Source organism: Podarcis tiliguerta (assembly GCF_965153285.1).
Source record: "Podarcis tiliguerta genome assembly, chromosome: 10".
NCBI classification, from domain to species: domain Eukaryota; kingdom Metazoa; phylum Chordata; class Lepidosauria; order Squamata; family Lacertidae; genus Podarcis; species Podarcis tiliguerta.
Window position 1 is genome coordinate 13570125 of NC_139543.1, and position 26914 is coordinate 13597038.

At 43.9% G+C, this 26914-nt stretch overlaps 1 protein-coding gene across 1 annotated transcript; it reads right to left on the bottom strand.

The window, feature by feature from the left end:
* Positions 1-869: 869 nt before the first annotated feature.
* Positions 870-25952, bottom strand: ALG12 (ALG12 alpha-1,6-mannosyltransferase). The gene is made up of 10 exons (XM_083399857.1): positions 25885-25952; positions 22020-22201; positions 19865-19997; positions 17125-17298; positions 16080-16274; positions 15206-15309; positions 13597-13820; positions 12391-12560; positions 9532-9607; positions 870-1715 (listed from the first exon to the last, which is right to left on the bottom strand). Exons 2-10 carry the CDS (start codon positions 22179-22181, stop codon positions 1478-1480), a joined length of 1476 nt encoding a protein of 491 aa, XP_083255983.1. The 5' UTR covers positions 22182-22201; positions 25885-25952; the 3' UTR covers positions 870-1477.
* Positions 25953-26914: the final 962 nt, after the last annotated feature.

The window sequence follows — 26914 nt, forward strand, 5'->3', positions numbered from 1 at the left end:
CATGCTGCGCTAAGGCTACGCCCAAAATTATGAACCCGGGTGCTCTACTCTCTTTGAATGAAAATAAAGTTTGTATGCATAATTTTAAGAAGCATCTTAAAGAATGCTTAAAGAATACAGAAGTACCTTTTCCTCAAAGGGGCAGCTCAGTGTCCCTGCCAGCTGGTTTCAGGCTATTGGCACAATTGTTAAGTTGACTCGAAACCCATTTCTTTCCACGAGGTGCTGTATTGTGGTCACACTGAAATTGTGCTGCAATCGCTAATCTGCCTCGGTTGAAAGTTCCCACTGTATTTCTCTTCCACTTGAAAAGCACCACATTTTTAAAAATTAAAACAAGCAAGGAAATGTTGGCTTTATTAAAAGGTGGCTTCGCCGCGACGACGGATTAATGAGGCTTTGCATTTCACAGCCGGAATTCCCAAAATGAGTTGCGATGATTAAAACACGCACAAAAAATTATCCCCAGCTCAGTTGGGGAAAGCATGATGCCAATCACACCAATGTTGCAGGTTCGATCTCTATATTGGGTCAGACCAGATGATCTTCACGGTCCCTTCCAATTCTTATGATTTGGTGCTTCTATGAAATAGGGTATGGTATTTTACTCCTAATTTACATTTGGATAGCTCTCATTATCGTCTTGAAGGTGTTAGCTTGATTTTCCCCTTTTTTGAGGGGGTCGTCTATTGTGATATATTAATTAAACAGTCGCCTGCTTGCAAAAAGACTAGGGAGCTAGTTCAGAAATGTTACCAGTAACAGGATACAGGGAATGTTAAAACTCCTGTACTTGGGCCCAGCACATATGGCTGTCATGTTTGAATTGTGCCTTTGCACCTTCAGTAGATACAAGCATCAATCACAGTCACATCACAGATTTTATTATACAAGCTTTGGCCTCTGCATGTTGGATTTCTTGCATGCAGAGGCTATTCAAATGTGACACCTAGACGTGTCCACCCAGAAAAACAGGCACTTTGGGCAATCCTGCTTTCCCACACTGTGTAGCCAATCAGATTGTCGGAGCAAGCCCAGAACAAATTTAAATTTTAGATGCCGTAGTCCCTAACAACAAAGGTTTTTACCTAGCAGTCGGTAGCGGAAGGTGGGGGATGGGGGACGGACACACACAGTTGTTTACCTTTCACATTTACGTAAACGCACAAGAAATAACATAAAAACACGACACATCTGTCAGATGTTTCAAAGTGTGCATCACATCTTTCTGGGACACACAATAAACAACTGTCTGCACAATTTTATTTTTTTTGTATCAGGTTTTAGTTGCGTGGAAATACATATAGCTGGTGCCATATATAGTGACATATAAATGCAAGTCTATGCGATCCTCTCGCAAGAAAGGGGAGCCGGGGGGGGGGGGGGTTCTCTCAATCTTCCACAGCCACTGCGTTCCAGTTTGCAACTGGCGCAAGAGCACTTCTCTGGCAAACGTATGCGGCGCTTGTTTGCAAAATTACGTTCCGGCCGACGTGGGAAACTTTTCCAACAATACTAATTTGGATTTCAAGTTCAAAGAAACAGGAGGCAGTGCAGTAAAATTCAATCTGATCCCACTGGTCCCATGTATGTGCGCCAGCACTCGGTGAGTCTTCTCGTAATGTGACAAGTGAACAGGGTTCATCTCCATAAGTATATGTGTGTAAGAAAACATGAGTGGGTCACCTGGCATGAGGTCTTCCCGTTTGTCATACCTGTTAAGGGAATAAGCAATAAGAAACTGCTATTAGTTTTTTTCTTTTCTTTTCAAAAGTAAGGCCAGTCTGGAAATAAGCAAGGGATAGTAATGGGAGCATAATAAAACTATCATCATCATCATCATTATTATTTTCACATGTTGTCCCCTTTTCTTTTTTCTTTTTGCTTCTATTCATTCTTTTATTTATATTTTATATTTATTTACATTTTAAACATTCTTTTTTCATTGTAATTTTATTTTAACAAGGTAATAAAAAGGTAAAGGGACTCCTGACCATTTGGTCCAGTCGTGACCGACTCTGGGGTTGCGGCGCTCATCTCGCTTTATTGGCCAAAGGAGCCAGGGTACAGCTTCCGGGTCATGTGGCCAGCATGACTAAGCCGCTCCTGGTGAACCAGAGCAGCGCACGGAAACGCCGTTTACCTTCCCGCCGGAGCGGTACCTATTTATCTACTTGCGCTTTGACGTGCTTTCAAACTGCTAGGTTGGCAGGAGCAGGGACTGAGCAACGGGAGCTCACCCTGTTGCGGGGATTCAAACCACCCACCTTCTGAGGTCCTAGGCTCTGTGGTTTAACCCACAGCGCCCCCCGCGTCCCAACAAAGTAATAATCATAAGTAAATAAGAATTAAGAAAATGCACCCGATTCCATTGTAACTCCTCAACCTCCCAAAATTTCAACACCTCTTGCGATGATTTGACCCCTTTCCGTTTTAACAGTATGCATTGTACAAACACCCTCCATATGTCCTCAGAATCATTTCTCCTGCATATTCCCCATCTTACCTTAATGGCACATGTTAATTTATCATTAATAGTTATATCCCATACCTCTTTATGCCATTCTTCCCTTTTATATTCACCTTGCCCCTTCCACATCCTAGCTATCATAATTCATGCAGCTGTCCATAAATTTGTGAGCAAGTGCTTCATAGGAAGTCAGAAGGAGGACACTCTTTCCCACTTCCTCTTTCAGCTCTATGTGCTTTTCAAAGCTCAGGTTAATTCTACTGGATCTGACCTCCACGGCCCATGGCACTCACTCAAAAAACCTGCAGGCACAAAAAAGGTTGCCGACCTAGGGCTACTGCAACAACTATTCCTGCACTATGTTGTTGTTGTTGTTTAGTCGTGTCCGACTCTTCGTGACCCCGTAGACCAGAGCACGCCAGGCACTCCTGTCTTCCACTGCCTCCCACAGTTTGGTCAAACTCATGCTGGTAGCTTCGAGAACACTGTCCAACCATCTCGACCTCTGTCGTCCCCTTCTCCTTGTGCCCTCCATCTTTCCCAACATCAGGGTCTTTTCCAGGGAGTCTTCTCTTCTCATGAGGTGGCCAAAGTATTGGAGCCTCAGCTTCACAATCTGTCCTTCCAGTGAGCACTCAGGGCTGACTTCCTTAAGAATGGATAGCTTTGATCTCCTTGCAGTCCATGGGACTCTCAAGAGTCTCCTCCAGCACCATCAATTCTTCAGCGATCAGCCTTCTTTATGGTCCAGCTCTCACTTCCATACATCACTACTGGGAAAACCATAGCTTTAACAATACGGGCCTTTGTTGGCAAGGTGTGTCTCTGCTTTTTAAGATGCTGTCTAGGTTTGTCATTGCTTTTCTCCCAAGAAGCAGGCGTCTTTTAATTTCGTGGCTGCTTTCACCATCTGCAGTGATCATGGAGCCCAAGAGAGTAAAATCTCTCACTGCCTCCATTTCTTCCCCTTCTATTTGCCAGGAGGACCATACCCAACTTTAAAACCCAACAATAAAAAACGTGCATGCCACACAGCTTGTGATGCTGGACTCGTAATTCACATTACTCTCTGCTCTCATGGTCAGGAATAATAATACTAGGCAACAACATCTGGAGGGCAGCGTTCAAAATTTGCCAGGCGCATTTTGCACCTGGATATTGGCCTCTTGCAACCAAGTGAAGACGCCCGGGCACCAGGATGGCACATGATGTCTCCACCATCTGGAGGTTCCTGCCTGGGGGATCCTTGGAGCTTGACTGTTTCTGGCACCACGTCCCGCAGAATTCTACCCATGATATTTCATCTGCACCATCAGAATAAAGCAGCCCTGGTGGTAAGAGTCCTCAACTTCCACCTCCCTCCAGAAGGACACTATGGTCCACAATACCAACAGCTGCCAAGAGATCCAACTGAACGAGCAGAGTGGTTCTTCCATCATCTCCTTCCTGACAAATATCCTCCACCCGGGGGTGCCAAGGCAGTTTGATTGCCATGACCAGGCCTGAAGCCAGGCCAGAATGGATCCCAGTAATCGGTTTCCTCCAAGCATGCATGAAGAAAACGAATGGCTGATGCCTGCTTCCTGCTTGGCAGGGGGTTGGACTCAATGGCCCTTGTGGTCTCTTCCAAGTCTATGATTCTATGATTCTAAGAGTGGCAGGGAGTGCAGTTAATAACGCGCATGGGTGTCTTGTGATGTCTGCGCCGACAGATCTGTGCCGGTTTTGTCAGCCTCTGCTCCTTGGTCTGCAAAGGGTCATGAGTTGCTTCTAGAACGTTCACAACACGCTGTGGAATTTAAGCGGGGGGGGGGGGGAATGGTTGAGATTGTTCCAGCGTGGAAGGATTTGGGTTGCGGTGGGGCTCCAGAGCCACATTTTCGCTCTCTTTCGCTCTCTCTTGCATATAACTTTTATTGAATTTTTTGTTTTACTCATTTTTACATCCTTAAAATATAAATGACTTCCTTTCTTCTCTTTCGGCGGTTCATTTTGCATATCATAAATCCTTGCATACTTTACAGAAACTATACCATTCGGCACTCCATTATAACAGCCATCAAAACGTATTTACACTGTTGAATTTATCTTAATGCTGCCAGCATTTTTGGCTGTTCACAGTTATTCCCCATATATTCAATAAACGTTTTCCAATCTTCTCTAAACGTTTGATTTTCCTGTTCTCATATTCCATATGTTAGGTCCGCAAGCTGCGCATATTCCATCAGTTTAAGTTGCCACTCTGGTTGGGACCTAGCTAGTTTTCCATTTTGGGGCTAACAAAAGAAAAGGCTGCAGTAGTGGCATACATAAATAACTTTTTTTGACACCTGGGAATTTCAGTCTGAATTATCCCCAACAGAAAGGACTCTGGTTTTTTTGGGGAAAGTACTTTTAAACATTTTTTTTTTCAAATCATTATGGATCATTTCCCAATACAGTGGTACCTCGGGTTAAGTACTTAATTCGTTCCGGAGGTCCATTCTTAACCTGAAACTGTTCTTAATCTGAAGCACCACTTTAGCTAATGGGGCCTCTTGCTGCCGCCGCACCGCCGGAGCACAATTTCTGTTCTTATCCTGAAGCAAAGTTCTTAACCTGAAGCACTATTTCTGGGTTAGCGGAGTGTGTAACCTGAAGCGTATGTAACCTGAAGCGTATGTAACCCGAGGTACCACTGTACACTCTTACCCTTTTACAAGTCTACCACATATGAAAGAACATTCCCTCCACCTCTTTGCATCTCCAGCACCGATCTGATTCAGTCTTTATACATCTTAGCAAGTCTACTTGAAGTTAAATACCATCGGTAAATCATTTTCAAGCAGTTCTCCTTCAAAGAATAACAGCATGTTATTGGAGAGCCACATTCTCACACGCACAACTCCCCATCCTTTTTCCAGGCAAGAGAGAGGAATCATCATTCAAGGTCACATTCCAGTCCCTCAAAAATGGCTACAGAAGGGGGCAAAGCACAGTCTGAGAGACAGAGTAGCCCAGGCAGTTTGCCCAGGAGAAAATAGGTCTGTGGACCACACTCAACTCCTGGGCCATAAATAGAACAGTGCGGAAAGAAACATGGGAGGTTATCTATGATGTTCTAGGCAGCAAGGAAGATTTAAAAAAAATAAATGCCAAACTTTTTAAAAACTAGGCTGTTTTGCCTATCCCCATCGCCCTACTGTTTTGTAAGTGAATAGCAGATACTTATTTGCACTTCATTTCATTAAAAAAAATAAAGGATTGTGGCAGCTGTTGCAGAAAAGGGAGGTGCAACATTAGACCTGCAGACACTGAAATCTGTTACTGTCTACCCCAAAGAGTATCTAGCATAGATGATGATGAAGAAGAAGAAGAAGAAGAAGAGTTTTGATTTGATATCCCGCTTTATCACTACCCGAAGGAGTCTCAAAGCGGCTAACATTCTTCTTTCCCCTCCTCCCCCATAACACTCTGTGAGGTGAGTGAGACTGAGAGACTTCAAAGAAGTGTGACTAGCCCAAGCTCACCCAGCAGCTGCATGTGGAGGAGCGGAGACGCGAACCTGGTTCACCAGATCACGAGTCTACCACTCTTAACCACTACACCATGTATGTCACGAATACAGTGGTACCTCGGGTTACATACGCTTCAGGTTACATACGCTTCAGGTTACAGACTCCGCTAACCCAGAAACAGTACCTCGGGTTAAGAACTTCGCTTCAGGATGAGAACAGAAATCGTGCTCCGGCGGCGCAGCAGCTGCAGTGGGAGGCCCCATTAGCTGAAGTGGTACCTCAGGTTAAGAACAGTTTCAGGTTTAAGAACAGACCTCCAGAACGAATTAAGTTCTTAACCCGAGTATCACTGTACCCAAATCAACTGTGTAGGAAAAAGTGGGCATAGGTCGGAATGGCACATTGAAACACGACTGGAATGGGCTGAAGCGGCAACAGGGCACAGCTGCCCAACTTGTAGCGATGGCAGAATGCCTGCGCGCATCGATTGACTGCAGCCCTGCCCACTGTTCCAATTGCAAAAAGCTGCACATCTTATTCACCTCCCCATATCCTAAACAACATGTACTTCCCTTTGCTATTAACAATGTCCCAGAGAAAGGCATTAAAACTGATATAAGTTTCTTTGGGGATGCTTCAGGCGATTTAGCCGCATTTTCCAGACAGAACAGAGAACATGATGTGCACATAAAATACTGGTCCAGTAAACATCTCGTTAAGTCTACCTCATTTGCAAACTGTGTCTACGGCCAAGATGTAAAGAACGTTTGATGTCTTTATTCTTTTTTAAAAAATTAAAAACTGGAACCTGCCTTTAATGCTAAATCAGACTTGAGGTTTGTGAATAACAAATAGAACCACATCCCTTCCATCAGTCTCGGTCTATCCCCAAGCATCTGAGATTAGGACAATGATTTCAAGTTCAGCGGATGCGATTCCTATGTAATATTGAGCCCTGCCTTATTTTAAACACAATGCCTTATGGTCAATGGAGGCCGCTACTTAATACACACCAAACTTGGAGTCTAAAACCACTGAGCCTCTTGCGGATCAGAAGGTCGGAGGTTCGAATCCCTGTGACAGGGTGAGGTCCCGTTGCTCGGTCCCAGCTCCTGCCAACCTAGCAGTTTGAAAGCATACCAGTGAAAGTAGATAAATAGGGATAAATCCGCCGTGGCAGGAAGGTAAACGGCTTTTCCAGGCGCTCTGGCTTCCGTCATGGTGTTCCATTGCGCCAGAAGCGGTTTAGCCATGCTGGCCACATGACCTGGAAAGCTGGACTTAACCATCAGACACCCCCCCCCCCAATATTTCATCTTCACAACAACCCAGTGAGGTGAAAAAAGGAAAAGGACCCCTGGATGGTTAAGTCAAGTCAAAGGCAACTATGGGGCTGCAATGCTCAGCTCACTTTCAGGCCAAGGAAGCCGGCATTTGTCCATAGACAGCTTTCCAGGTCATGTGGCCAGCATGACTAAACCACTTCTGGCACAACGGGATACCATGATGGAAGCCAGAGCACACGGAAACGCCATTTATCTTCCTGCTGCAGTGGTACCTATTTATCTACTTGCGCTGGTGTGCTTTCGAACTGCTAGGTTGGCAGGAGCTGGGACAGAGCAACGAGAGCTCACCTATTGTCCTGATTCGAACCGCCAACCTTCTGATCGGCAAGCCCAAGGGGCTCAGTGGTTTAGACCACAGAGCCACCCGTGTCCCAGGGTAGGCTAAGAGATGGCGACTGGCCTAAGGTCACCCAGAAAGCTTCAATGTCTGATTGGGGGTTTGAACCCTGCTCCCCAAGGACTTAGTCTGGCGCTTTAACTGTTACGCCACCCTGGCTCTTCTCACGAACCGCACAGAGGGTGACACAAACTTCTGTAGCAGACCACTACGACTCTTCCTCGCTAGCAATGGGTGACAAATTGTTCTGATTGTTCCCCTACTTTTTCACCCTTGTGCATCAGCTCTGCAACACTCGCTTGCCTTCCTCCGGCATCAGGGAAAGGTAGGCTGCGCATAGACACCCGGGGAGCAAAGGGAATAGCCAGGCTGGCTGGCTCCAGTTAATCGCACCCATTAATGTCTTCAGCCCTGCGTTAGCAGCGCAGCCTATCTGAACTACAGGATCTGCAGCCCAAAATATCGAAGAGGCACCAGGTTGGCCAACGTCCGGCAGAAAAGAACAACAACAGGGCAGTCTGCTCCTCAGAATAATCTCCCTCCATCCCTAAGTATGAAGAACAAGTCTTGTGCAAAACAGTGCAGACTTTTTTGTTTGAGGAACTTGGCCCGTCACTGGGCAGATGCTCCCGCCCTCATAAATTGGGTTGCAGTTGCCAGCTGCACGTAATCTAAGCTAGCTGCTAATTGAAACAGTAAGTATGGGATGCTTGCAGGAGAAAACCAAACACCTGGCTGGCTCCTCGAGTAATACTTTGCCCCCGGCTACTGAAGAAGCTGTCATTAAGGTGCAAGCTCTGCCAAACACTATTATTCAGCCCCGTCCTTTCATCCTGGTTTTGCCCAGATGATAGAGAGCATGCCTTGCGTTAGCATGTCTGTCAAGCTGATGCGCCGTCAGTCACCGGAGGAAGACAATCAGCCGCCAGCCATTTTTCTTGAGGCAGTTTTTTGAGGCACGGCGCTGAAAAGGTAGCTCAGGTGTCCTATATGAGTCACTGAGTTTATGTAGGTGCTCAGAGCTGAAACACGGGCTCCTGCTGAAGGGCCGAGGCTTCTCACACACATTTTAATCGTGCTGGCATCCATTTAATTGAATTTAGGCAGTTCTGAAGGCAAAGCGCTCCCCAGTTTGGGAAAAAAGATTTGCCTAGATTTCCATTAATGGGAAGTGGGAAGATTCCTTTGTGAACTCTGGCGATACAGTAAGGCCACAACTTTACTCAATCTGCAGATTGCGTCAAAAGCCAAAACTGCATCTAGAATAGAATCCTAGTTCTTATTCGTATTAAGAAGAATAAGAAATCAAGATAACATTTTCATATTTTTTTTTTACGAAAGAATGGAAACGGTTTATTGAATATTTACCGATAAATTATAAACAGATAAAAACATTGGCAGGATTATGGTAATAACCTGCAGTTTTATAAGAGTATATATTTAAAGAAGATGAATAAATGAGTAAATTCAGATAATTTGGATATGCAGAAGATATGAAAAAAAAATTGAAGGAAGCGGAGAAAGAGGCGGAAGGAAGTCAAGTTTTGAAATGTCAAAATGATTGTAAAATTAGTGAAATATATAAAATTAGTGAAATGTATAAATTTGAAAAGCATAAATAAATAACTAGTTTAATATTAATGATAAAATAATAGAATCCTAGAACTGTAGGGTTGGAAAGGATCCCAGGGGTCATCTAGGCCAACCCCCTGAATTGCAGGAATCTCAGTTGTTGTGCAACACTTTATCTAAATTATACAATTTGGCATTTGACTGACTGGTATTAATAATTGTATTATAAATTGGTATTGTTATAATGAGGCTATTACTGGACTGTAATGGAAAACTAATAAAAATTATTATTATATAAAAAAAACTTACTTCCAATGCGAATTGACTTCTAAAAACCGAGACACTCCGGTCTGTGCTGCAGCTGCATCAATATGGACGGAAACATCTGAGGAGAGAACAAAACAGTGCTTCTAAAGAAATAGGAGCTCAAGACAGAAACAATTGAAAGGAAGGAATAAAACTTAATCTACACTGAATTTACATGCTTTTTAGTACAACCCCGTGTGTTGTCCACCAGCTGGAGCCTGGTGTAAAATAATGGACATATACTTGGAATGACACTGGCTCCCAGTACGTTTCGGAGCACAATTCAAAGTGTTGGTGCTGACCTTTAAAGCCCTAAACGGCCTCGGCCCAGTATAACTGAAGGCGCATCTCCACCCCCATCGTTCAGCCCGGACACTGAGATCCAGCACCGAGGGCCTTCTGGCAGTTCCCTCACTGTGAGAAGTGAGTTTACAGGGAACCAGGTAGAGGGCCTTCTGGCTAGTGGCACCTGCCCTGTGGAACGCCCTCCCACCAGATGTCAAAGAGATCAACAACTACCAGACTTTTAGAAGACATCTGAAGGCAGCACTGTTTAGGGAAGCTTTTAATGTTTCATAGACTATTGTATTTTAATAGTTTGTTGAAAGCCACCCAGAGTGGCTGGGGAAACCAGATGGGCGGGGTATAAATATTATTATTATTATTATTATTAAAGAACATGGTACCTCTGATCACAAGCCCAGCAAAAGAATTACTTTCCAGTACCAGAATCGAGCTCAGAGTCCCTCCCTGAAAAAATCCATTTCCAGTTTCCTCTCTCCTCCAAGCTTTCTTGATTTCTTCAACCTATTTTATGTTATTTTGTGGAGGTGGGGGACTTTATTGTCACCACTGCTGTTAAGCTGGAGGTGACCTACGTGCTGCCCCCTGAAATGTTGTTGGACCCTAACTCCCATCATCTCTAACCATTGGCTGTGCTGTCTGAGACAGATGGACCAGTGATATCTAGAGAGCACCACATCGGATGAGCAACTGAGAGCCAGGATTTTTTGCTGACCTGCTACAAAGATCTGCCACTCAATCTACCTGCCGCCCAGGGAATTTAAACCAGTGAATTCATAGGTGGCTACTTAACCTTTCCCTCAGCCACTGGCCACATTTTAAGCAAACATTTTAAGCACTATGATGTCATCCCCCTCACTGTGATGTCATTCCCCTCCCAGAGCTGCGGTCCTCACGGGTTCCTAGTGAAGAGGGACTTTTTAAAACTATTTTTGGGAACTGTAGCTCTGGGAGGGCAACAGTGGTCTCCTAACAACTCTCGGCACCTTTAACAAATGACAGCTCCCAGAATTCTTTGGGGGAAGCCATGACCTCAAAGTGGTATCTGGGCCTGGGCAATGCATTGATACATCACCCGGGGCTGGTTTGAGGACCAGAGTGCGATGGCGTCCTTGCCCGGCGGTGTATCGCAGGTGAAACTGCTGCCATTCCCAAGTCAGGAGAGGTGCCGCCATTCACCCACGATATGCCACCAGACTTAGGCGGCATCATGCTCTGCAAATCAAACTGAGAGTAGAAGAAGAAGAGGAGTTTGGATTTGATATCCCGCTTTATCGCTACCCGAAGGAGTCTCAAAGCGGCTAACAATCTCCTTTCCCTTCCTCCCCCACAACAAACACTCTGTGAGGTGAGTGGGGCTGAGAGACTTCAGAGAAGTATGACTAGTCCAAGGTCACCCAGCAGCTGCATGTGGAGGAGCAGAGACGCGAACCCGGTTCACCAGATTACGAATCTACCGCTCTTAACCACTACAACTCACTGGCCGCAAGGTGCCAGAGTCGACGGAGCTCGTTTTTCCCTTGGTCTGTCAGGTGTTGGGAGGGTCTCACTCTGATGTGTGCAGAGGAATAAGCCGCCTTGGGCCAGACCCCCCAGGCACTGGTGTGACTTTGCCGTCACTCCCGCTGAGGGATCAGAGGTTGTCTCACTGCATTGTGTCAGGCTTCAGGGAATTGGCTTCCTCCCCCCATGGCCGATAAAACGAAAGGAAATTATTACCAGTTAGCTTCTTTAATAAACACAGGGAAGGACAAAAGAAAGGATCTAACCAGAATGGCGGTGCTCCCAATTAAGGTCACGCCCCGCTCCGTCCCAATTAATGTACGTCACTCCTACGTCTTGTAATCTGAGCTTGAAGCCTCTGTGTTTTCTTTTGTAACACTTTCTGAGCTCTCCAGGACTTTGGGGAAGGGGGTGGGGTTGCCCGGAGAGTGTGAATCTGTCTGTCTCTCTCTCCTACTGTTTCTTCTGCTAGCTCTTCCCCATCCAGAATTTCCCAGCTTCTGCCTTCTGAACTATGCCCCTCTGCAAACCACTCTTCCAATTCCAATTCCAATAACCGCCCAGAGTGGCTGGGGAAACAGAGCCAGATGGGCGGAGTATAAATAATATATTATTATTATTATTATTATTATTATTATTATTATTATTATTATTATTCTGTCCTAATGATCCTGAGAAGATTCAGGATCAGGATTAGGAGGAGGGGACCCTCCTCAACACGGTCCCTGACACATTGCCTTGCAGAACCAGACCCGACGCAGCTCGTTTCTCCATCAGCTTTTCAACATCACGATGTATCACCGTATCACAACATTTGGCTGGCGATACATCACAGTGTTGAGAACCTGGCGCCGCCCAGCCGCACTGGCATTGCGCTGTTTTGGACGTATGCGGTGAACCTAGAACGGTCGCTTCTCCATTCCGAGCTGCCTCCTCAAAGTAGTTTCCCGAAGCCGAGCTAAGCATCTACAAATGCACAAACGACGTCCCCCACGGACTGTCACGGGACCCGAGCCCAAAAGTCTCTTCCTTAAGTTTCATCTCAGCTTCACGCACCTGCTGTTGGAGGCACTAACTGGTGGAGTTTCTGCATGGCGACTCCTCCAGGATAATTGAAGTGGGAAACATACAGCGATACTCCCGAGTAGACAGCATTAGCTAGAAGGTGTACTGCAACAAAGAGAGATGCCAACTTATACAACCAAGACTTCTTGTAGTTGTTTAGACTGCAAAGGAGAAAAGGAGACGAGGCTTAGCGGCTGATCTTGTCTTTGTGTAATATATCCAACTCAAACACAGTCATAGAATCATAGAATCATAGAGCTGGAAGAGACCACAAGGGCCATCGAGTCCAACCCCCTGCCAAGCAGGAAACACCATCAGAGCACTCCTGACATATGGTTGTCAAGCCTCTGCTTAAAGACCTCCAAAGAAGGAGACTCCACCACACTCCTTGGCAGCAAATTCCACTGTCGAACAGCTCTTACTGTCAGGAAGTTCTTCCTAATGTTTAGGTGGAATCTTCTTTCTTGTAGTTTGGATCCATTGCTCCATGTCCGCTTCTCCCTCCTCTATGTGACATCCTTTTATATATTTGAACATGGCTATCATATCACCCCTTAACCTCCTCTTCTCCAGGCTAAACATGCCCAGCTCCCTTAGCCGTTCCTCACAAGGCACCATTTCCAGGCCTTTGACCATTTTGGTTGCCCTCCTCTGGACACGTACCTTGGAAGTCAAACGCCTTGGCTCCCGAACAAATAGGCTCCTGAATGATCGAAATCTGGAAGTGAGTATTCTGATTTGTGAACGTTCTTTGGAACCCGAACGTCCGATGGGGCTTTCAATTGGCTGCAGCAGCTTCCTGCAGCCAATCAGAAGCCGGGCATTGGTTTCCGAATGTTTTGGAAGTCAAACGGACTTCTGGAAGGGATTCCGTTCAACTTCCAAGGTACGACTGTACAGGGCGGAAAAACACATGTTAGGGGTGCTGATCTTGTCTTCCCGTAATATATCCAACTCAAATACAGGGAAAAAACCCACACCTTGTGGTGGCTCGGTGAGTAAATAGAGAGAGAGAATGTGAATGGCTTCTAGGCCAACATAAATTCACACATTTTTCTTCCTTCAGGTCAATTTTACCTTGTTAGGTGAGCCTTGATGGAAGGAGGCAACTCAAAGTGATTCTAAAAAGTGGCAAGTAATGCATTACCAATAAAACAAAGGACGACAGGATTAAAAAATAAATAAATCTTAACTTACATTCGTGAGCAGCCTTTGGCAGCCACAATATTGAAGATTGGGAAAGTGTATATAATAAACCGCAGTTCTTTGTGTGGGAGAAAGGAATACAGAAAAATAAAGCCAAGTGTGGGCAGAAGTAATATTCGAGTCCTCCTCTCTCCTGCACCTAGAGGTATGAATAGGATACTGCAACCCAGGGCACGAGGCATGGCTGAATAAAAATACCACAGGAAAGGAGAAGTCTACAAAAAAAGAGTTAAGGATTTTAATTTTCTTTTAAACTGCCTTTTGGAATGTTTCCAGTGAAGAAGCATGCCACGTACTCACAAGCCCTGAATAAAGACAAAAGTTCTATTTTAGGGGAATACAGAAACACTACGTATAGTGGTACCTCGGGTTACATACACTTCAGGTTACATATGCTTCAGGTTACAGACTCTGCTAACCCAGAAATAGTGCTTCAGGTTAAGAACTTTGCTTCAGGCTGAGAACAGAAATCGTGCTCCGGCGGCGCGGCAGCAGCAGGAGGCCCCATTAGCTAAAGTGGTGCTTCAGGTTAAGAACAGTTTCAGGTTAAGTACGGACCTCCGGAATGAATTAAATACTTTACTCGAGGTACCACTGTATTTACATGGGCCTTCCAAAGGAGACACGTGTGTTTGAGAGTGTAGGAGCATGTGGATAAATGCACATACCAACTACAATGGCGCCTTGGTTCTCAAACACCGAAAACCCAGAAGTAAGTGTTCGGTTTTGGAACGTTTTTCGGAAGCTGAATGTCCAATGCAGCTGTTGGCTATTGTTTCCGTGGCGCCTGCACCAATCAAAAGCTGAACCTTGGTTTTCAAACATTTCGGAAGTCAAACAGACTTCCAGAACGGATTAAGTTTGGCGCTTTTGTTTTTGCTATTTACTTTGCGTTTTTGTTTTTGAGGCTTTTTCGGTTCATTTGTTTTTGTGACTGTGTGGAATCCCAGTTCAGGTACTGATTGATTGATTGATTGATTGATTGAGTGGCTGCAGAAATGAATAAAAGCTGACTATCATCAATGCAGGGAACAAAATAAAATAATTTTAATTTTTATCATCTACAATACTGCCTTATTTCTTTTATAGTGTAGTATGATGATTATTGCTTTCATTTTATGGATCAATGGTCTCGTTAGATAGTAAAAGTCATGTTAAATTGCTGTTGTAGGGGTTGTTTTTAAAAGTCTGGAACGGATTAATCCGTTTTGCATTACTTTCTATGGGAAAGTGCGCCTTGGAACGGACGTCTGGAATGGACTGAGTTTGAGAACCAAAGTACCACTTTGTTCCCATATGGCACAGCTTTGTGAAAGGGCAAAGTTTACATAGAATCGTAAAGGGACCCCAGAGGTCATCTAGTCCAACCCCCTACAATGCAGGGATCTTTTGCCCAAGATGGGCCTTGAAACTCACAATTGAAAGTCTCAACCAGTCGAGCCAAATAGATAAAATAAGAGGATACGATGTTACGTAATGTGATTGTATGTAAAACCAATAAAAATCAGAGAGAGATAAACTCACAGGGCATCAGCTGGGGCGATCATGCCAGCTCAGAATACCTGACTTCACGGATGCTGTACCACACATTAAAGGATACTCCCCAGTTGGAACTTTTATTTAAAACGGTGTTATACCAAAGCACTTTGCCCTCGGGCCACAGAAGCTGCCTCCACAACATAGAATCCAAGGCTACGGTGAGGCCTAAAAGAAAGCAAAATCCCAAAGTAAAAAATGAAACGGAAAACACTTTTTCTTTTCTTTTTTTTTAGCTTGAAGCAATGAATTTGTTTCCCAGATAAGACATAAAACACAATCTGAATTACAGCTGAATAAAAACCTTCACTCTGGGTTGAAGTCACAAGCAGGATTTGAAATATAAGCAACAGATTATTGAAAGAATTAATGATATCAGGACTTAGATAATAAGTTTTAAAACAGCTAATAAAAAGTAGCAAAAATAAACCTCAGGAAAGGTGGGGTGGGAAGTCTAGAAGACGTTATGTATGTATAAAAAAATTATATGATGGTAAGTGATTTGAAATATCTTTGGCGACTATACTGTATATATAAAAATAAAATAGCTATTTGATGCTAGGTGTTTAAGACTTAGTTTTTACAAAGGGGTTATTTCTTCACAAGTCCAAAGGTGCATTTTAATTGTTAAATATTTCTAGGCCATCGTTGCTTTTTAGCTTCAACCTTTCAATGCAAACAATTGTCCCAAGGCAGTTTCCTTTATCATTATAAAGCAACAGCACAATTTCAGTAAAATACTTCAGAACAGTAATTAGAAAGATCTCCGAGTCCAGCCAAGCAATCCGTAAAATTAATGAAGCCATTCCGGAACGCTGTTCAAAACCAGAAATAAAAATAGCTACTAATAACCCATAACCAACCTCTGGTTCTTTACAGAAATGCATTGACGCTAAAAGCAATCTGAAAGAAAAATGGGTCTTCAAGAAAAGACTTACCTAGCCAGAGAGCCCCTGCAGGAACGCTATAGGAAAGCATTTTCACAAAGGAGAGCCTTTTATTAAATAGGGTTATCAGAAGCATAAGACCCAGAAATATGCAGAGCTCAGATCTGAAGACAATAATGGCCAACGCCGAGAAACAGATGAACGAGCGGTGCTTTTGCTGAATCCAGGACGTGACTGCCAGTAGAACTGGTGGACAAAGAAACAAAAGAATCTGTCAAAGTGTGACCAGATTTGGGGTTCCGTTTTAAAAATAAGAACATAATTTTCATTAAATTTTCTGTTTTACAATTTAAAACATTGATTTAAACAACCTTAAAATATCAATTTCTTCTCTTTCCATGGTTAATTTTCCATACTTTGGCCAACCCTCCCCTAAAAAAAAAGGTCAACAACTCCTGGCAGTGATAATGGGTAGATCACAGCTGATCTTTTTATACTGTGAGTAGATCGCAGTCTCTTGGAAGTTGGACGTGCCTGAAGTAGACCATTCAGTATTCCATTATTCCATTCATCAAAACTTATTTACACTGTTGAATTTATCTTAATGCTGCCCACCTTTTCAAATGTGCACAATCCCACCGCCCAGTATATTCAGTAAACATTTTCCAATCTTCTCTAAACGTACATTCTTCTTGTTCTCTTATTCTATATGTTAGGTCCGCAAGCTGCGCATATTCCATCAGCTTAAGTTGCCATCCTTCTTTGGTTGGGACCTCGTTTGTTTTCCATTCTGGATTACCATATTTTTTGCTCACTTTTTCCCTCCTAAAAAGTAAGGGGAAATGTGTGTGCATCTTATGGAGCGAATGCAGGCTGTGCAGCTATCCCAGAAGCCAGAACAGCAAGGGGGATTGCTGCTTTCACTGCGCAGTGATCCCTCTTCTGAGATTCAGAATATTTTTTTTCTTGTTTTCCTCCTCCAAAAACTAGGTGCGTCTTGTGGTCTGGTGCGTCTTATAGAGCAAAAAATACGGTAACTACCGATCAAGCAGCAAGTTATTTCAGTCTAAAGGCAACGGCGAGTAAAACTGCTTACCGATGGGTAGTGCAAACACGTTGGGGAGCGTTCGAGTGCAGTAGAACATCAGGTGGAATTGCGTCGCAGTTATGAGACAGAACATCATGGAGACGGTCGGACCAAACTGCTTTCTCACTTCTTTGTGCAATCGCCACAAGGCATAAATCACACACAGCCCCAGGCTTCCTCGGACTTGCATGGAAATAAAACAAGGTGGGGAGGCAGAGCAAATGTTATCTGTAGTAGAAAGCGTGTTCTCCTTCATGGAGAGCACGTGTTGCGGTGGGGGCCGCCAGGACACTCCAAAGTTGGGGGCGGGCTAATTGTTCGTTGGCCACTGATGCGATTGGGGCTTCCCTTGTTGTTGGGAAGAAGTTAATGTTGCCATTTGTTGATTGACAGCCAGAAATGCTAAAACTCCTTGCACGAGGCTAGGGCTTCCTCTTTTTGACCGTGCATCGGATTGCCAGTCCCCCCCCCCCTCTTAGAATTAGGGTTGTTCGCTTTGACCTTGCTATGCCTGTCATGGGGTCGTCTGCTCTTGGGGCAGGGGCCTGGTAGGAATTTTGTCCATCTGGCTGATTGGCTGGGGCCATTTGGTTTTTGCCTACTGCGTAGCAAATCGTCACAACCTGTAAGGTTGCGGTTAAGCATTGGTTTATGGTTTGGTTGGTTGAGGGAAAGTGGTTGAGTGCCTGACCTTGGTAGGTTGAGTGCCTGCCCCTCTAATGCTGCTGCTGCAAGGGATTCCGTTAAAGGAATTGGGGGCTAACTATTGCTTGTCCACTCTGTCAAGGGGGCTCGGGCCATAGCAATGAGCTCCTGGTTGCATTTGGGGTGAGGGCAGGTTCCCTGCTCTGCGTAACCCCAAGTGTATTCCCCTATTCTGACTTTCGCATCGTGCCCCATGGTGGGGGCAGATAGTCGCAACCAAAGCCTAAGCAACCACTCACAAATTTGTATTTCAATAAAGTTGTGGCCAAAATTATGCCAAAAATCTTAAACAAAAAATTCTGTGTGATGTGTGAGTTATTGGGGTGGCCCTGGGGTGCTCGACACGCAAATGGAAGAATCAACTGCTGCGTCACAAGATTACTCTGGCAATCTAACTGCATCAGAGATTGTAGCAGAGGTGAGGAACCTGTGGCCCTCCACAAGTTTTTTTTTATTTTTACTATTTTTACTATTATTATTAATAATAATTTATTGACAAGTTTCAATTATTTTTAGAGTTTCCAGTTATAAAGAAATAAAGAGATACAAAGAAAAAGAAAAGAGGGAAAAATAAAAAGCCACAAAAAGTGCAAAGGGGGGAAATTATATAAATGTATATGAAAAATACTCTAAAAAAATACTCTAACCCATAAATATAAATTTGATATTATTATCCTAATACTTATGTAAATATTAATAGCTACTGCATTTTGTGTAACTCATTCAAAGTTTCCAGTTATAAAGAAAAAAAGTGATATAATGTAACAGAAAATAGAGAAAAATAAAAAGGCACAAAAATGTGTAAAGTTGGGGGGAAAACATTCAATGAATATATATGAAAAATACCCTAACACATAAACATAAATTTGATATTAATATCCCAATACTTATGTAAATATTAATGGCCTACTGCATTTTGTATAACTCAAAGTTTCCAGTTATAAAGAAATAAAGTGATACACAGAAACAGAAAATAAAGAAAAATTAAAAAGGTCAAAAATGTGTAAAGGTTGGGGAGAAAACATTAAATGAATATATATGAAAAAAATACCCTAACCCATAAATAAAAATTTGATATTAATATCCCAGTACTAATACTAATACAACTAATAATTTATTACTTATACCCTGCCCATCTGGCCGGGACTCCCACTCTGGGCGGCTTCCAACAGGATATGTAAAACACATTAAAAAATCAAACATTTAAAGCTTCCCTAAGCAGGGCTGCCTTCAGATGTCTTCTAAAGGTCAGGTGGTTGTTTATTTCCTTGACATCTGATGAGAGGGCGTTCCACAAGGCGGGCACCACTACCAAGAAGGCCCTTTTTACATATTAATATGTAAATATTAATAGCCTACTGCATTTAGTATAACTCATTCCAAGTTTCCAGTTATAAAGAAAAAAAGTGATTCAAAGAAACAGATAGGAGAGAAAAATTAAAAGGCACAAAAATGTGCAAAGGGGGAAAAACATTATATGAATATATACAAAAAATACCCTTACCCATAAATAGAAATTTGATAATATTATCCTAGTAGTTATGTAAATATTAATAGTCTACTGTATTTTGTATAACTCATTCAATGTTTCCAGTTATAAAGAAACAAAGAGACACAAAGAAAAAGAAAAGAGAGAAAAATAAAAAGGCACAATAATGTGCAAGGGGGGGGGGACATTATATGAATATATACAAAAAATACCCTAACCCATAGATATGAATTTGATATTATTCTAATACTTATGTAAATACGAATAGCCTACTGCATTTTGTGTAGCACATTCCAAATATTGTCATATTTCTCCCAGTCTGCGTCTGTAAGCAGCCCATTCATAAGTTGCAAGTGTTTTCATATTGTCAAACCACTTCTTGTGGTTGAACTACAACTCCCAGCAGCTCCAGTAAGTATGGCCAATGCTAAGGGATAATGGGAGCTCTAGTCCAGGATCATGGTTTCCTCATCCACAGTTTGCAGACTATTACAGAGCCCCCGTCCCCCGATTCCTGAAAAGGGCCTTTCTTGACTTGAGCAACAGATCTCATACCTATCAGCTGGGAGTAAAACTTAGACATCTGCAGCAGCGACAGCAGACAGACGGCTGGGCTGGAAAGCAGCGCGAGAAACAAGGGGCCAAGGAACGTCCTCGGGACGACGCCGGGAAATTCGTGATGATCATACTGTCGTTGAAAAACAAAGAGGCTATAGAAAGGTAGCCGACAAATGTTGCAAATAACAAATATACGACCCACAAAACAGAAAGCGCAAATATTCTATGGCAGTTGTAAATTCGGTGGGTCTGCATAAACGGGGATGCGCTCTCCAAAGTATCTGCTCCAGAGTAGCCTTGCTGGTATTTGTGGCGGTACTTAAAAAGACGAGTAGTCTAATCCTGACGCAGCAATTTGCCTAATACATTACACTTCCCCACGAGATCCCTCTGGAAGGATTACTGTACTTTTCAGTGTATAAGACTACATAACAGCGGTCTTGAAAGATCTATATTGGCTCGCAGTACGTTTCCGAGCACAATTCAAAGTGTTGATGCTGACCTTGAAAGCCCAAAATGGCCTCGGCCCAGTATACCAGAAGAAGCGTCTCCACCCCCATCGTTCTGCCCGGACGCTGAGGTCCAGCTCTGAGAGCCTTCTGGGGGTTCCCTCACTGTGAGAAGCCAAGTTACAGGGACAGAGGGCCTTCTTGGTAGTGGCGCCCACCCTGTGGAATGCCCTCCCACCAGATGTCAAAGTGAAAAACAACTACCAGACTTTTAGAAGACATCTGAAGGCAGCCCTGTTTAGGGAAGCTTTTAATGTTTAACAGACCACTGTATTTTAATATTTTGTTGTAAGCCACCCAGAGTGGCTGGTGAAACCCAGCCAGATGGGTGGGGTATAAATTACTATTATTATTATTATTATTATTATTATTATCATTGTGGTGGTCTTATACATGGGGAGTGGATAGGGTGGATGTTTGATTGGTTGCTGCCACGGCTATCAGCAGCTATTGTGCGTTTTATGGGTTGCTGCGTCAATGGGTGGCGTTGACCGGCTGATACTGCAGCAACTGGGTAGGCGATTTACAGCTTCTGCTGGTGAGGGTACAGATGGGAGTCAGATTTAGCGACGCGTGTGGGTGAGCAATTTTCAGCATTCCACCCCCATAAAAGCTCAACAACTCTGTGCAATCCTCCGCAAAAAAGCCCTACAACTTTTGGACAATCCTTCCTTAAAAAAAAGCTCAACAATTTTGTGCCATCTCCCCCATTTACATAAATTTTAGTCCCCCAAAATATGGGGTGTCTTATACATGGGGGCGTCTTATAGACGGGAAAGTATGGTATATAAAATATTGGTGAGGCACCCATGCCCTCCTGCTGTTGCTAGACTCCAATTCCTATCTATACATATGTGGGGATCAGACTTGTACTGAATTCAATCCAAATATTTTGGCTTAGCAGATGTGGAATGGCCTTTACTTCGTCATCTGAACAGGGAATAATAAACTGATAAAACATTTTCCTCTCTAAAGGTAAAGGGACCCCTGACCATTAGGTCCAGTCGTGGACGACTCTGGGGTTGCGGCGCTCATCTCGCTTTATTGGCCGAGGGAGCCGGCGTACAGCTTCCGGGTCATGTGGCCAGCATGACTAAGCCGCTTCTGGCGAACCAGAGCAGCACACAGAAACGCCGTTTACCTTCCCGCTGGAGCGGTACCTATTTATCTACTTGCACTTTGACGTGCTTTCAAACTGCTAGGTTGGCAGGCGCAGGGACCAAACAACGGGAGTTCACGCCGTCACAGGGATTCGAATCGCTGACCTTCTGATCGGCAAGTCCTAGGCTCTGTGGTTTAACCCACAGCGCCACCCACGTCCTTTCCTCTCTAGAGGGGCATAAATACGGATTCTTTTTTCATCCATGCCTCTGAACATGGGATGAGAATCATCTCAAATCTCACCCCAAGAGAAAAAACATAATGGTGCTCCTCTTTCGACTCCCTCAAGCAATGGGGTGTTTGTTTCCATTCTACCACGTCCCTCGAAACCCAGAGGCTAAAAACGGAAAGCGTTAAAATCTCTGCTTGGTTGCGTGAAGTCCGCCCTTTCGTCCCATGAACCTAGCAACTCAGCAGGACACCAATCGTAAACGGAGGAAGGTTTCGGAAGAAGGACCCTCCCCGAGGATCATCCCGTTCACCTTGTCGAAGTCCAGTTTGTGCCAAAGGATGTCGTGGATGGCCTGAAGATTGAAGCTCTCTTCCACTTTTGCAAACGGGCAGACTGCTAGGTGCACAAAGGCCACGGCGATGATCAACAGCAACAGAAGCTGCTGTCCTCCCGAAGATCTCTTCTCAGCCATGCCAGATACAAAACATCCACCTGTGCATGATTACAGTGTGAGATCGAAAGTGAAAAGACATGAAAATGATGTACCGGTGGTATTTGACTCCCAGTAAGTTAGCAAATGATCACTGCAGATGATGACAGCAGCTACAAAATTAAAAGATGCCTGCTTCCTTGGGAGAAAAGCAATGACAAACCTAGACAGCATCTTAAAAAGCAGAGACATCACCTTGCCAACAAAGGTCCATACAGTTAAAGCTATGGTTTTCCTAGTAGTGATGTATGGAAGTGAGAGCTGGCCCATAAAGAAGGCTGATCGCCGAAGAATTGATGCTTTTGAATTATGGTGCTGGAGGAGACTCTTGAGAGTCCCATGGACTGCAAGAAGATCCAACCTATCCATTCTGAAGGAAATCAGCCCTGAGTGCTCACTGGAAGGACAGATCGTGAAGCTGAGGCTCCAATACTTTGGCCACCTCATGAGAAGAGAAGACTCCCTGGAAAAGACCCTGAGGACCACAAGGAGAAGGGGACGACAGAGAATGAGATAGTTGGACGGTGTTCTTGAAGCTACCAGCATGAGTTTGACCAAACTGCGGGAGGCAGTGGAAGACAGGAGTTCCTGGCATGCTGTAGTCCATGGGGTCACGAAGAGTGGGACACGACTAAACAACAACAACAACAAGTTAGCAAAAATGTATAAGACCGGTACAAACACCAGCAGGAAATGTAAAGGAGAAGAAGGCATCTTCTACCAAATGTGGTGGTTGTGTAAGGTAATAAAAGCATTCTGGGAAATGATCTATAATGAATTGAAAAAAAGTTTGAAATAACCTTTATTTAAAAAACAAAACAAAAAACAGAAGCTTTTTTATTAGGAATTGTAGGTACCGACATCACAAAGGAAAAGACTTTTTATGTATGCAACATGTATGTATACCAGCCCAGAGATGGAAAGAAGATACAGTCCCGACCAGAGAGGAATGGCAAACCAAGCTGCTAGACAACGCTGAAAGGGCAAAACTGACTGGAAAGCTCAGGAACCAAGAAAGAATGGGGGGAAACTGAAATTTAGGAGGCCACTGTAAGCAGATGAAATCATTAGCGGGATTCTACTAACAATTGTAATGTAACAAACATTATGGACAATATGGAGAGATATAAAAATATGGATTATGAAATAATGTGCAGTTGAAAAGGTTGACAATAGGACCCCTGGAGGGGATGGGGGGGGGAGTCTAGAGATTCAGAGAAATCTCTAAATATGTATTTGGTATGGTTATTACTCTACGCTGGTAAAATTAAATAAAAATTATTTTTTAAAAAGGGGGAAGTTAAATGACCAGTCATCATCTCTTTGCAGAGCCAAACACCATAGGCACAAAGAATAACCGTGGTGCTGGTTTGGGCACCAAGCTGTTCTAAAGCAGCACAGATTCACTTTGCAAGCATGTTGAGCTTAGCCATTTCTGTTCCCTCTCTAGTTATCTGGATAGAAGGCATTGTTATGAGTTTGAGGGTGCTAGACCCCCATAATGCCTGGGTCCAGTAGGTGTTGGAATTCGATTGTGGAAAACGTTACACTATAAGCCAGGTCAGGTGCCTTGTGGTTTGTTCATGTTTTTTGAATAAATTTCATTAAAGAAAGAAAACAGAACTTATGTGCAATATCCTCTCCTCCCCACAAGCTGAAACATTAATCTTATCGAAGGAAAAAAGAAAAGAGTATGAAAGAAGAAAAAGAAAGGGTAGAGAGAAGAGAAAAGTAATAAGAAAAAAGAAGTAAGAAAAAGTGGTACTTCTACTTGGAACACGGCACAAAGTCAAAGAATTTCACAGTGCCTTTGCCACAGGTGCTATTAGAACAAATATACCCAAAACCAAATTTGACCCCTTGCTCAACACAAATTTTCCATTACAAGCAACACAGAAGATGCTTTGTTCACACTGAGTATTTCACCATGAGTTAATTCCCCCTTTTTTATTTTTATCTTTGGAAGGATCATTAATTCAGCCAAAGTGTTTGTTGTTGTTGTTCTCAAACGGCAGCAGATTAAAAGGGGGTTGGAATATGAAATACAGCAGAGGTTCTTTTAACAGGGCACACTGCCTTGTCAAACAGCCGTCTTAAAAACAACGCCAGGAAAAATCAATGTGCATCGATTTTTACTGGAGTGTTTTGTTGATTGCCTTGTTTTGCTTTTTTGCCCTTACCAAGTCCTAATGGTCCAATGCCAGGGTAAATCAATAAAGGGGAGAACCAATCTGGAGGAAGGAGGGTTGGTGTTTTGCAACTCAAATCCAATCATTATTGGTTTCTATTGATTTATTGGTTTGTTTGTAGCTCGTATAGATTTTGTGTTGTTTTTTTTTATGTTTGATGTTATGTTTTGTTTTTATGTATGTCTGTAAACTGCCCAGAGTGTCTGAGGAAGCTCAGAAAAATGGGCAGGATATAAATTTAAAAGTTATTATTGTTGTTGTTGTTATCTGTACCTTGTACTCAGCACATAACCTGGAAACTGCAATTAATCCAGAATGCGGCAGCTAGACTGGTGACTGGGAGCGGATGCCAGGACCACATAACACCGGTCCTGAGAGATCTGCATTGGCTCCCAGTACGTTTCCGAGCACAATTCAAAGTGTTGGTGCTAACCTTTAAAGCCCAAAATGGCCTCGGCCCAGTATACCTGAAGGAGCGTCTCCACCCCCATCGTTCTGCCCGGACGCTGAGGTCCAGCTCCGAGGGGCTTCTGGCAGTTCCCTCACTGCAAGAAGTGAGGTTACAGGGAACCAGGCAGAGGGCCTTCTCGGTAGTGGCGCCCGCCCTGTGGAACGTCCTCCCATCAGATGTCAAGGAAATAAACAACTATCTGAAGGCAGCCCTGTTTAGGGAAGTTTTTAATATTTAATGCTGTATTGTTTTAAACACTCGATTCGGAGCCGCCCAGAGTGGCTGGGGAAACTCAGCCAGATGGGCGGGGTATAAATCATAAATTAATATTAATATTAACCTTGGGCAAGCTAACTGCCTCCATTATTACTTATACAAGATAGAGGTCATTTAGCGTGATTGTACCTTCGTTGTGCATAATACCTGGTCCCTGCCCCCCCAACTTGGCTACATCCATACTGCCTTTCTTGCAGGGGCATTTAGGGGACAGGGATGCGACTTTCTTGCCTCCCTGGCGAAGCACGCATTATTATGTTGCAAACATGCCACCACACTCTGGATTGAGGTGGGCGATCCTTGAAACCCAGAAGGCATCTTCTAGCATCTTTCGGTGCTAGTTGCGACAAATCAACGACGCCCTCCGAAGAATCCGATTTATTATTCTTTATTGCATTTGTAGACCCAGAGGTCGCAGAATAAAATCAAAATACAAAACCACAAAACACATAATCGAGATGGAAGTAACAGCCCAATTTGCCAGCCACCCCCCCCCCGTAAAAAAACCCACATTTTAAAAGGGCATCGGATCTTTGATCCGACTCTTCTCCCCGTTTACTTCTGCTTCTGCTCCATCCACCCCCCCCCAAAAAAAAACCAACGCATTTTAAAAGGGTATTGGATCTTTGATCCAACTCTTCTCCCGGTTTATTTCCGCTTCTGCTCTCCATTCCTCCCTCCTTCCCTTCGAGATGAAGCCTGCCAAGCCCATCCGACGGAAGGATGAAAAATCCTGCCCGATCCGGACTAAGGAGGAAACTGGACTTACCCGCAAGGCACCCACGTGGCCACTCTAGGCAAAGCCAACCCGCGGAGCACGTGATCCGCTTCAGGGGCGGGGCCGGATGCGTCAGCTGACCGAAGCGCCTGCGGAAGTAAGGGCGCCGAGCTAGCATCCCGGCCATCTTAGGGACTGGCAAAAAGCACAGGGCTTAAATGCAGGGCGCATTTAAGAGCTTGAATGGAGCAAGTCGGAAGGGAACCTGAGGATCATCTAGTCCAACCCCGTGCAATGCAGAAAGAGGCATCTGCCCCATAGGGGGATAGAAGATGCAACCTTGGTAGGGTTGCCATATTTCAAAAATGTAAAAACCCGAAAGTTGTGGAGCTTTTTATTTGGGACAAGCCTAGGGTGAAAATTAGGATGGAGTTATGGAGCTTATTATTATTATTATTATTATTATTATTATTAATTCTAGGGGAACCAAAGATCTTGGGGTTGTTGGTTTTTTTTAGTAAAAGCAGGAAGGATTTCGGGGTTTTGGAACTTTTTCATGTTATTTTCCGAGGTGATTTCCAGGACGTATGGCAGCCTTTGCATTATCAGCACTATGCTCCAACCCAGGCACCCCCAACCTTCGGCCGTCCAGCTGTTTTCGACTACAATTCCCATCATCCCTGACCACTGGTCCTGTTAGCTAGGGATCATGGGAGTTGTAGGCCAAAAACATCTGGACGGGCGCAGGTTGGGGATGCCTGCTCAAACCCACTGAGCTATCCAGGCTATGGAGACGTTAAAGGTCAACATTTCCCCCCTGTCTCTTTAAACCTCTTTTAAAAAAAAACATGCTTATGCCTGCCATGATAAATCGTAGGATTCTTAGTGTTGCATGGGAATCTAATAGGATGGCGATAGAGCCAGAAGCTGGACAAGTGCTGTTTAGACAACTCGCTTCCTGCGTCCTGTCAAATCATCGCAAATCAACTGCTAAGTAGAGGTCAGAAGGCTTGGGCGCACCATGTGCTTTTTCCTTAGCGTTTAACTAAAACAAATTAAATTAAATTAATAATAAATATAA